Source organism: Arachis ipaensis, chromosome B08 (genome assembly GCF_000816755.2).
Source record: "Arachis ipaensis cultivar K30076 chromosome B08, Araip1.1, whole genome shotgun sequence".
Lineage (NCBI taxonomy): Eukaryota > Viridiplantae > Streptophyta > Magnoliopsida > Fabales > Fabaceae > Arachis > Arachis ipaensis.
In genome coordinates, this window is record NC_029792.2 from 1193169 (window position 1) to 1205495 (window position 12327).

The following is a 12327-nucleotide window of genomic DNA, read 5'->3' on the forward strand; positions in this document are numbered from 1 at the left end:
TAAAAAGAAAAAATGCACTAAGTGATAAAAGTATTATTTTTCATCTACTAGAAAAAATATGATGGATTAATGTTAGCAAGGATGGAGGAAGTTAATGGGATGTGGTATTGTTGGGTATGTAAAATATATATTTCTATCTATAATAATTTTTTTTGTTGGTGGTAACCTTGAAGGTTTCTATGATATGATAAAGTATTTTATAGGAGAGAATGTTATTGAAAAATCTAATAGTGAAGCTATTATTACAAGTTTTATTGACAATAAAAGTATAATAGAATGGCTAAATAGGAAGGAAAGTACGTCTCTCGGGAGTAATAAAACTTAAGAAATAAAGCTTATAAAATAAAGTATTTGGTATAAAATATTAGGATAAAGTATAAGAGCACGAGAGATTTTAAGGCAAGATAGGAATGAGAGAGTGTGGCTATAACAAACAATAGCTCTTGGGTGAAGTGGATCACATAAATATAAGTGCATGACAATAAATATGGGATGAATAAAGTGAGTCGGTAATATTAGAATAATATGAGTGGTTAGCATGGTAAAATTATTTGGAGAAAATCAACACAAGACAAACACAATATTTAAAATGTTCAATAACAGACATAAAAAAATTTATTCGTGTTTTGTCCTATAATGTTATTATTTATTTGTTTGAAGATCTGTTATGTTTTGGTTGTTAGTTTCTAAATATTTTAGTGCGATGTGTATTTTGTTTAATTTGAGTTTATTCTTGATGAGATTGTTGAAGGGAATAATTCCCAAATTAAATCTTTTCTCCCCAACTTAGGTCGAGTTCCCTAACAACAATCTAAAAAAAATCTACGAAAAAAAATATTATTTCTCTTATAACGAATTAATAAAATTTCGGAGCTTTAAAATGTTTCAAGTTTTCCTTCTTTTTATTTGTTACAAGTTTTCCTAAAATGAAGGATACTGTAGTAAATCAAATTTTACATTGTTACTACATTCTTCTCGTAACTGAAGACAGAATAAAATTCTACACTAGATCGTGACTGACATACAAAGAAATCAAGGATTCAAGGGGTACTTCCTAAAATCTGGGTTCTGTATGTATCTAGCTCAGCCAACACCTCCTTCTCTGGCCGATAAATCAGATCAATCATTCGCCATACCTGCATCATAACAAATTATAACGTAATTCTTGAGTAATAATATTATATACATGCTGGAATGCTTTTATAACTTCGTTTCTTCACAGTATTCAAATCAAGAATTTCAGAAACTTGTGTTTACCTGTAAAGTACCACCACCGCTAGTACATTCACAATCATCTGAGACACTAACAATTGTCCATGGGTCAAATGCATTCCAGTGGAAGTCAACGACCTTGTCCCTGAATACATAATAAGAAGTCAAACTATTTCAACATAACCAGAAACTGGGTGAAGAGTAATAAGAGAATTTCTTTGGTGAAAAGTAGAATTGGATAATGAGCAAAGGTTTTTACTTAATTTATAAAGAACATGTGCATTGCACAATGTATTTCTTTTGTGGGTTTTTTCTTTACTAAAAGAAGCAATATACCATATCATTACGCGAATAATAATTATGATTGCGTTTATAATATACATACCTATGGCCAGCATGCCGAAAAAATAAACCTGATGGGGCACTTGCTCGATGTGGACCTGATGTCTGACCAACCTAAAAGTAGAAATTCCAACGTTATATTGAATAATCTTGGACAAGAAGAAATGAAAACGAGATACAACATAGAAGCATAAGACTGATGAGTATGAAAGAATCAACCTTCTCATGGTCCCAAATGTTTAGAAAGCCATCCTCAGCAGAGCTTCCAAACACAGAGGACTTGTCAGGACACCACTGAAGCATATGCATAATTGTAGGTTAATATTCACGGTAAAAAAATCTCCATAGCTGACCGTAGACAAGAACTGCAAAATTAAAAGAAGCAACAAAAGCATGATCTCCTTGATACCTGTACACAGAGGATAGCTGCCTCATGACCTTCAAATTTATATACAGGAGACCCAACTCCCTCACTGTTAAGCTTCCGGCGATCGAACATTTTGACTGTGTTGTCAGCAGAACTGAAGCCAAAACAACAGAAAATCATAATGAAGATCCAAAACTTTGATAAATTGTTTGGTATCTGAGGGAAAGGCTCCAACTTCTAAGTTAATTCCATTTATGGCAGTAAGATGTAGAACGGAAATGCAAAAATTAATTAAAAGAATCAGGTGAAGGACATATAAATTGTAATTCAAGTTCATTTAAATGCACATGCAGCAAGTTAATACCCAGTCAGAATGAAATTTATATCATGAGGATTCCAATCAACACAATGAATATCTCCATCATGTGCCTTGTTGACCTGTTTAAGAAAGAAACACGAAAAAAGGGAAAATGCAACAACGTAGTCACATACACTAAATAGGAAATATTCGTAATGGTATTTAAAGCATGAAATATCGAATAAGAATTACCAAGATGCAATTTATGCAAAATGAAATTTACATAATAAGTTGTATTCCAGTATTTTTCAAAATCTACCACCAAGGATTAGGGCATAGTAGTTCACAGGCTGCCAAAACCTTGATGCATAAAAATCAGATTCGACAATCAACTACTTGCAGTGATAAAGAAATACTAGAGGGGAAACTGGTGGAATTAAAGAATGTAATTTTTTTTTTTTGGTGACTAATTAAAGAATGTAATAGTACTTCGGGAACCAGGCCCACCTCTTTGAAAACTGTATTTACCACAAATCTCGAAAGCTATAATATTGAAACTTATATCGTCAGAAGAAATCAACATACAGAAGTTAAAACAGTTACTGATATCATAAAGCTTAATTTTATTTCTCTCTTCGCCTTGAACTAATTTAAAAGTTACATTTCATGGTTCTAATCCTAAAGAAAGCAGCACTGATATAGATGAGTTGACGAAATCAAACCTTGGCAGCTGGAACTGATCCAACTCGTGCATCCCAAAATATGAGGCAGGAATCATCACCAACACTACAGAACTCCAGTGCACTGCATTTGATAGAGACAAAATTGCATAGGAAGTATATCAGAAAACGATAAGAAACTCATGGCGCCAACCTCTTAAGACAGTAGGAAAGTAGATTTGATTGAAATTTATAACCCCGTTAATAATTTTCAGGACTAAGAACTCAAGTGCACGTCTCCTTTTTAATAAATTAGATTTGTTTTATGATAAACTAAATAAAGTATATCTGTAAATATGTAATACAGATAATCTTGTAAGCAACCTTGAAATCCATAAATAATAATGGCTTTAGTTACAGAGTATGACACAAGTACCGATAAAAGCAAGAAACAGCTACCTTGATGGGCAAAATTGCACATCTTCAACAGTGTTAGTATGACCATGGAAGATGCCACGTGGTCCAACAGAAGGACTTTCTGTAGCTTTCTGACTACTCTTAGAATGTTTAACATTGGAACCAGATTCAGCTGCTAAACTTGCAATATGATCCTGAATACTCCATAGGACCACATACTTGTCCTTCCCTGCCATTGAGAATTGTAACCGAGTTAACGAAATAAGTGTACAGCATAAAAAGTGCACCATCCAAAAAGAGTAAGAACCTGACCCTTTACTAGTGTGTGTTTTGTCTTTTTTCCTTGACAGGAAATTGATGTGTAAAAGTTAACGTTATTTATTATATTAGCAACATTAACACGGTAATGTATGTCTACTAAACATGCATTTGTAAATGTATTTGTATTTGTTATTTTTTTCGAGGTCAGTGTCTAATACAATTGTATTTCTATTGTTGATAATATGTAAACTTTAATCTCAGTTACTTCAAGTGAACCTAAAAAGCTAGTGCATGCATAACGGGTAAGGTGTTTCTAAACCAACAGAAAGGAACCTTTTGATATCATTCACAATTAGATGACAACTAAAAACAAAGAAGACTTTAACCTCCCGAAAGAACAAAGGGCTCAGTTGGACACATAGCAAGAGCATATTCAGCATTATCATCATGCCCAGTTAATACCTGCAACAAGGCATACCTAAAATTTCAGGTGGTCTAACACGTGAACTCAAATATATAAACAGCATAATGGCTAAATGATCAATTCAGCCCTTATAAGTGTAAACTAACACTAGTTACAATTAATACAAAATTTTATTCTTTGGACAGTAACAAATATTTATATTTATTTAAAAAAATTTATAAAATCTGAAGAAATTCCCCATGGGGGAATAATTTTTAAGAAAAACAAACCAGATCTGGACGGGAAGTGGGAGCACCCAGAAGAGCTTGGCGGTTGGGCTGAGTTTCAAGATCCCAAATAAACACCTTTTGTCCAAATAGAAAAAATAACAAAATTCCACATCAAACTTACACCAACAAGATTTTGGATAGAATAGCGTAAGATTGAAAATCTCAAATGATAGACAACACGTAGCATGAAAATTTCACTTACTTCAGGACTATCAGTATGAGTGGCAACAATCTTACTATTTTGCCGGAGCTCCCTGATTCTATTCACCTGAAACGTATTTATAAAATGCACAAAAAATTATGAACAATTTTTACATTGCAAAACGATTATCGGCCTTTGAATGTACGCATATGCATACCTCGCCAGGGTGTATGATAGTTTTATACTTCTTGACAAATGGAGAGCGCGATTCTTCATTAAACTGAGATAAACAACACACGACTTTCAATTAACAACGGACAAAAACGCTAGATTCAATAATGAATGAACTATTATGATTATGAAGTAATTAATAGTGTCATTGAAACCTGAGAGATATGTTCAGCGGCGGCAACCCTAGGTTTAACAACTTCGACATTAGCTACAACAAGAGTGTTGGGAACACTGCCATCAGTCTGAGAGAGAGAACAAGCAAGATTAAACACAAGTAATTATTATGATTAATGAGTATAAGCAAGATTAATTAGTATAATTGTGTAATTGAAGTGATGAACCTGTTCAGAGAGATAGAGACGATGGCGGTTCTTGTAGGTGGCTTGTTCGAGGAGAGGGCCCCACCGGCAAGAGAGTGAAGGCCAGACCAGGTTGTGGTTAGCCAGCCAGTCGTACAACACTCCCACCATTGACTTCCATTCACTGTAACGATCTTTCACTCCCATTACCACTGTCTTCGCCTTCTTCATCTCTCTCTGAGTCTCTGCTTTTTCAATTGTGCTTCCATTTATATGAAGAAGAAGCAGTGAGAGAGAAACGCGTTTCGCTGTCACTTTCCTTTTCCCGTTTCATTTCCATTTTTTCCCGCCTTTTCCTTTTGCAGTTTCCCGCATGCGAATTGACATTATTACCCCTCTTCATCTCGAATATCCCTTTCCATGTCCTACACTATCCTCCTGTTCCCGCCTTACCTCTAATCTCGCACTATTCAAAATTTTGTTTCAATGGTTATTAACAAATCACTAAGCTTCTATGCATCGTTATATTTCATCATGGAAATAATAATAACAATAAGGTGAAAACTCAGGTGCAGTCGACTTCATGTGAAATTGATAGTTGAAAATCGTTAGATGAAAATTTAGTCAAATTAGTCTAATAATCTAACGGCTCTTAGTTATCAACTTCACGTGAAGTCGACTACACCTAAGTTTCCACATAATAATAATAGTTACGTCGTAATCTTTTTCCCATTGTATCTCCTAATTATTAGTCTATTCTATTGCAAATTTAAAATTTAAGGATCTAATGCTAATTTACACGGTTACACATATCCAAAGAGATTCAAATTCTATGACTTATTTGAATGGACAAAATATCTTTTAACTTAAATATATATTAGATTTATTCATTTTGTAAGACTTTAGTTGTAATTTACTTTATTGTTGAGACTTATCTTTTTGGTATTTCAAAAAAAAAAAAAACAAATTTGAAATATTCTAAAGGAAAAATAAATAAATAGTAATGAAAAGAAAATATGCTGACAGCATTTCCAAAAATAAGAAAAAGGAAAATGGTAGTGTTAGTTAGTTTGAGATGATGGAAGGCAAAGGCATTGAAGGCAGAGAGTGATTATAAACACGAAAGGAAAGGGCAATGGTGATGACAGTGTGAGGCTCTCTCCCTTAACCATTTTTCGATCGCGATCTCATTCCACTCTCCCCTATGGGTACGTCTCTTCCTTTCGCACATTTCATGCAACTTTTTTCATTTTAATATTTGTAATTTGTTATTCAATTGATATTCGTTTGATTTGATTCATTTTGATAATTTGTATTATTGCGATTGTTGGATCACTACCGTTTATGTCAAAATGCAATGTTGCAATCACATCTGAACCTGTTCTTCTTTCTTGTTTTGCTTAATTTGTGTTAACAGCTTGGAAATTTTTATTTTACGCTTCTAAGTGCTAACGCTAGATGTGTAAATTGTAAAATTATGGTTATGCAGCGAAGAGTGAGATTCGTTTTTCTACTCAGCTTATTGATGGAGATGGCACATTCAATGTTGAGGGAATTGAGAAGTTCATGAAGGACGTTAAGTTAGCTGAATGCGGGCTTTCCTATGCCGTAGTTTCCATCATGGGTCCACAAAGTAGTGGTATGTTCCATAAGCTAGCATTTTGCTTCGGCTTTATGTTCAGATGATTCTTACGTCGCCTTTGGTAGCCGTGACAATACTCAATCGAATACAGTATTTGAACTTGAGGATTTCTATTTTGATTATACCAATCTTCTTATGTGGTAGACCGAGTAAGCAATATTTTGAAGTTCATCTTTCTATTTATTTGTTGGTAAGGAGTGATGAAACTTTCTATATTGGTGTAGTGTTCGGTCTTCGTAGAATTTTATTATCAAAGTGAGATAGATGCTATTCATATAGTTAAGCAATATTTATACAATCTAATTCTTCCTTTCTGGCATGGGCAGGCAAGAGTACACTATTAAATAATTTGTTTGGCACTGATTTTAGAGAGATGGATGCATTTAAGGGAAGGTGTGTGTTTGCACTTCCAAGATAATCACCTCAATGGTTCAACCTCATTCACGTAGCAAGGATGTTTTCACCTGATGGAATGCACTGATTTTTTTTCAGATCTCAAACAACCAAAGGAATTTGGTTGGCAAAATGTGCCGGCATAGAGCCTTGTACACTTGTGATGGACTTAGAGGGCACAGATGGAAGAGAAAGGGGAGAGGTGATTTTTCCCACCTTAACTTTATTTGATCATTATGAATATGGTGGAAATTCTAGATTTTATCATGATTTTTTTGGCATCATTTGTTTATTTTATGCCTTTGATTGTTTCCTCAACATATTAATTTCTTTCTCCCAGGACGATACTGCATTTGAAAAGCAGAGTTCTCTTTTTGCTTTGGCTGTTTCGGATATTGTGCTGATAAACATGTGAGTTCTTTTCCCCTTGTCCTCCTTTAGAATTCTTTTGTACAATCTAACTCTAGAAACTTCCAAGTATGTTTTGGCTCCTGTAATTCTTGCTTTCTGGATGTACTCTTTTTTTCTCTTTTAATTTCGTTGTGCAACTGATTTTTTACCCTCCAAATACACTTGTAAAGGTGGTGTCATGACATCGGCCGTGAGCAAGCTGCAAACAAGCCACTCCTAAAAACTGTGTTTCAGGTATCTTCTCTTGGCCTATTGACTACATGCAGCTATCTCCAATTTTAGAATATGTCTATTGTCCAGTTACACGATCGTTATTACTTTCAGGTCATGATGAGGTTGTTTAGTCCACGCAAAACAACATTGATGTTTGTCATACGTGATAAAACAAGGGTGTGTAAATAATATTCACATGTTAGTCATGTCTATATCCTTATTTATTACGTGATCACAAATTTCCTTTTGTAGACACCACTAGAAAATTTAGAACCTGTCTTACGAGAAGATATTCAGAAGGTATTGCATTGCTTTATTTATTACATGCTGCTGTTAGATTGGTCTCAGGAATTTCTGTTCACCTTTTCTTTCTTGGTGATTTTTCTTGTACTTTTCCCACTGCAGATTTGGGATTCTGTTCCTAAGCCACAGGCCCACAAGGAAACCCCACTGAGTGAATTTTTTAATGTAAGATAATCATTCTTTCTGGGATCACTAAATAATGTTCAGATGTGGTTAGTATTTTATTAGAGTTCCCTTGGTACTTCGCAATAATTGTTTGCTCTTGGCAAAAAATGATCAGGTTGAAGTTGTTGCTCTTTCTAGCTTCGAAGAGAAGGAAGAGCAATTTAAGGAGCAGGTATGAATGAACTGTGTTAATTTTGCACTATGGTGGAAAGCAGAATTAGCCGTTTGTTTGTCAGTAAATACCTGAGCTAAGTTGTGTATGTGTTGTTACTTTTGATCAACTTTAAATGTAGGTTCATGAGTTGAGGCAGCGATTTGTTCATTCCATAAATCCTGGTGGGCTTGCGGGGGATCGGCGTGGAGTTGTTCCTGCTTCGGGCTTTTCTTTTAGTGCTCAGCAAATCTGGAAAGTCATCAAGGAGAACAAAGATCTTGACCTTCCCGCACACAAGGTAATATCTTGATACCTGATGTGATTGCTTTTGATTGTTTTAATGGAAATACTACTTTTTGTTTTAGTTGTATATTGATTTCATTAATTATTTGTGGTTGAGCCACTTGTAGGTCATGGTAGCTACTGTAAGATGTGAAGAAATTGCCAATGAGAAATATGCCCTTTTTGCTGCCAATGAGGTATTTGTTTTTCTTTAGCTATGATTATCCAATACATTTTGATAGTCTTATATACTGTAATTACTGAAATTAGTTGAAATTACCACTCAGGACTGGCGTCAGCTAGAAGAGGCTGTGCAATCAGGTCCAGTTGCTGGATTTGGGAAAAAGCTCAATTCGCTTCTTGATACTTGTCTTTCAGAGTTAGTATAGTTAATTTTATCTGACATTTTATCCATGTAGTATATTTTATTTTATATGAAATATGGTAAATATTGTTAATAAGCTTTGAGTTAACTCTCTAAGCTTTTCATACCATTTTACTAAACTTAGCATGTTGATTAGTAGGTCATAACATATTTTCACATTTATAAACATCTGTATTTTTGTTTACCTATTTGTTAAAATAAGAAATTCATGAAGGTATATTGAGTCTTTTTTGTTTTTTCTTCTTTCAACATAGGTATGATGTTGAAGCCACTTATTTTGATGAAGGTGTGAGAACCGCTAAACAGAAGCACCTTCAAGAAAAACTGCTGCAAGTAACTATTATCAACTTAGCTCTTGTGCCAACATGCTTCTTAGACCTTCCCCTTTTCCATTACATAAAGGAATTAGTGGTTATTGAAAGAGATAAATACGTTGGCATTACGAATGAAGATTCATCATTTAAGATACTGGATTAGTCATGTCTATCTGTTCTATTCTGCCTTCAAATGCTTTTCCATGTTTGTGATATTAATTATGTTACTTCATTTCCCCTATTGTCTTTTCAATGGGATAGCTTGTCCAACCAGCATTCCACTCTGCCCTTGGACATATAAGGATTGGAACTTTCGATAAGTTCAAGGAAGCATTTGATAAGGCTTTGAATAAAGGGGAAGGGTTTTCTGAAGCTGCTAATAATTGCACAGGGATTTTTATGGCTCAGTTTGATGAAGCCTGTGCAGGTATTCCAAGTCCAGCATTTGTCTATCCGAATTCATTAGGCATCAATAGATTAAAGTTGAAAAATATGTCAAGTTTATTGTGTGCATCTAACTTGCTCAAATGAATTACAATTTAACAGTGATATAATATCCTTGCAGATGTTGTTATCGAAGTTGCAGACTGGGATACATCTAAAGTAAGGGAGAAACTACGACGTGACATTGATGCACATGTTGCATCTGTACGTGCAGCTAAGTTATCGGAACTTACTACAACATATGAGGTACATGTCTGAGAATTAAGATTGATCATTCTCTTCTTACAAATTTGTGAGTGTATCCTAGGCCAATAGCAATGTAACATCATCTCAGATTAAATTTTCTCATTTCATTGTAGTATGAAGTTGGAACTAAGCAATAATTGCAGTAATAATACATTCATCAATGGGTTAAAAAGGTAGATTGATAAAATTTATTGTCAACATTTTGCCTGCTGTAATGGCATTCAAAATTCTTATATGAAACTTCCCATGCTTAGCTAGTGGTTAATACTGTATTTGAACCGAGAAATTTTATCAGATTTCTATTACTTGTGAGTTGTGTCATTTGCTATTCTTCTATAATTATCAAGCTAACTTCTTTGCGTGTTTGCTGATAATATATATAATATACCTTTGCAGGAAAAACTAAAAGAAGCTTTGTCTGGACCTATTGAAGCACTTTTTGATGGAGCTAATAATGAAACTTGGCCATCAATAAGGAAACTCTATAAGCGTGAGACTGAATCAGCTGTTTCTGGGTTTTCTGCTGCGCTTACCAGGTTTGATGCAGATGAAGAAACACAAAAGAACATGATTGTGAGTTTAGAGAATTATGCAAGAGGTTTGATAGAGACAAAAGCTAGGGATGAAGCTTGCAGAGTCTTAATACGTATGAAGGAAAAGTATGAACCTTATGCAACTATCTAAGTTAACTTGTTTATTTATTTATTTTTTCCAGTGGCCTAATGTCAAATATGAAAACAGGTTCACAACATTGTTTAGTCATGATGCTGAATCAATGCCGCGTATTTGGACAGGAAGCGAAGATATTCGATCCATCACCAAGACTGCTCGATATGCTGTATGATAAAATCAAGAATAATATTTACCAATTGATTGTGTTTTGGCATGTCTTTTAAACAAAATTTTAAACATTTGCAGTGCCTGAAGTTGCTATCTGTTATGACCGTAATTCGTTTGGATGATAAAGATGACACTCTTAACATTGAGAATATTTTAGCAAAAGCATTGCTAGATTCACCCAATGAAAAAGAGAAGAAAATCACAACAGTTGATCCACTGGCTTCAAGCACTTGGGAAAAGGTGCATTTTGATCAATTGTTTACCCATTTCCCCAAATTCTACCTTTGCTTTGAACTCGGTTAGCACAACTAATTTTATGATATATTATAAGATAATAACATTATTTTTCATCATCACTATAATTATAATTAATATATACATATGATATCACTGCCTTTGGTTTGCTTTGCTATATTTTACTCTTTCTTTTCCAAAAATAAAATGCAAACGAATTTATACTGTATCGTCTGGTAAATTAATTTTCCTGACTATTGCATTTTGATCAATCTTTTCCATATTCTTATGTTTTGAGAACATTATCTATCTTAGGCATTGATCAGTTATTCCTGATAAAAATTTTATGCAGGTTCCAGCTTCTAAAACATTGATCACCCCTGTCCAGTGTAAATCTTTGTGGAGGCAATTCAAGATTGAGACAGAATATACTGTGTCTCAGGCCATTGCTGCACAGGCATGGTTTTTATTTATTTATTCATTTATTTATTTATAATATTCGAGGCTCCTCTTCATTACTCTACAATAATAACAAGAACAATTAAGTGTTATCTCAGAAGGTGGGGTTGACTACATGACACAGATCATATTCCCTTGATCATGCTATATTGGTGTATCTGTTATGACAAAATTATAATGCTAATTGCCTAATTCCATTTCAATTTCAGGAGGCCAACAAGCGTGGTAACAACTGGTTACCTCCACCATGGGCAATTGTTGCCTTGCTTATTCTGGGATTTAACGAGTTTATGACACTTCTAAGGTGAATGTTAGCTTTATAATGTGCAAATATATAATTTGTTACTGTTAAACTTGTATTGACGCAAACATCACTTTACTTCATCTATGTAATGTAACATGTCTAACCTAAGTTTGTTATTCTGTGGCAGAAATCCTTTATACTTGATTCTCATTTTTATTGGTTATCTTCTCATTAAAGCCTTGTGGGTGCAACTTGACGTTGCGGGTGATTTTCGCCATGGTGCAGTGAGTATCTCTAGACCGACTACTAACTTAATTAATAGCAAGTTCGTTAATCTAATAGCTAATGACTTTGGTTGCACACACTAATAACAATTCTGTGCAATTCATATGACATTTAATATATAAACTTTAGTATATGGATGCATATGGCTTGCGGAGTCTAACCAAGTTTGCATATGCCTTTTTCAGCTAGCTGGACTCTTATCCTTGTCTACCAAGTTTCTTCCAACTATAATGAATCTTATGAGAAAGTTAGCAGAGGAGGGGGTTCCTGAAACTAACAATCCTCAGCCAACTCCATCAACAAGTAATCAAACTACTGGTAGCTCTGTGTCATCTACTGCTTCATCTAAGGTAACTTTTTTAGAACGTGGAACTGAGTACACTGCTTCATCA

At 34.3% G+C, this 12327-nt stretch overlaps 2 protein-coding genes across 2 annotated transcripts; one reads left to right on the forward strand and one right to left on the reverse strand.

Moving 5' to 3' along the window:
• LOC107611858 (WD-40 repeat-containing protein MSI4-like) lies at window positions 882–5294 on the reverse strand. Its single transcript, XM_016313745.2, has 14 exons — window positions 4964–5294; window positions 4778–4864; window positions 4609–4671; window positions 4452–4517; window positions 4250–4324; window positions 3943–4018; window positions 3338–3524; window positions 2942–3023; window positions 2286–2359; window positions 1964–2075; window positions 1774–1848; window positions 1598–1668; window positions 1258–1357; window positions 882–1136 (listed from the first exon to the last, which is right to left on the reverse strand). Exons 1-14 carry the CDS (start codon window positions 5150–5152, stop codon window positions 1041–1043), a joined length of 1353 nt encoding a protein of 450 aa, XP_016169231.1. The 5' UTR covers window positions 5153–5294; the 3' UTR covers window positions 882–1040.
• On the forward strand, window positions 5989–12316 carry LOC107610290 (protein ROOT HAIR DEFECTIVE 3 homolog 1). The gene is made up of 23 exons (XM_021108489.1): window positions 5989–6129; window positions 6411–6560; window positions 6890–6956; window positions 7056–7158; window positions 7297–7367; window positions 7538–7601; window positions 7692–7757; window positions 7833–7880; window positions 7986–8048; window positions 8164–8220; window positions 8342–8500; window positions 8613–8681; window positions 8772–8863; window positions 9124–9202; window positions 9445–9610; window positions 9749–9873; window positions 10270–10532; window positions 10615–10711; window positions 10792–10953; window positions 11300–11404; window positions 11616–11710; window positions 11838–11914; window positions 12121–12316. The coding sequence occupies exons 1-23, from the start codon at window positions 6126–6128 to the stop codon at window positions 12204–12206; spliced, it is 2268 nt and encodes a 755-aa protein (XP_020964148.1). The 5' UTR covers window positions 5989–6125; the 3' UTR covers window positions 12207–12316.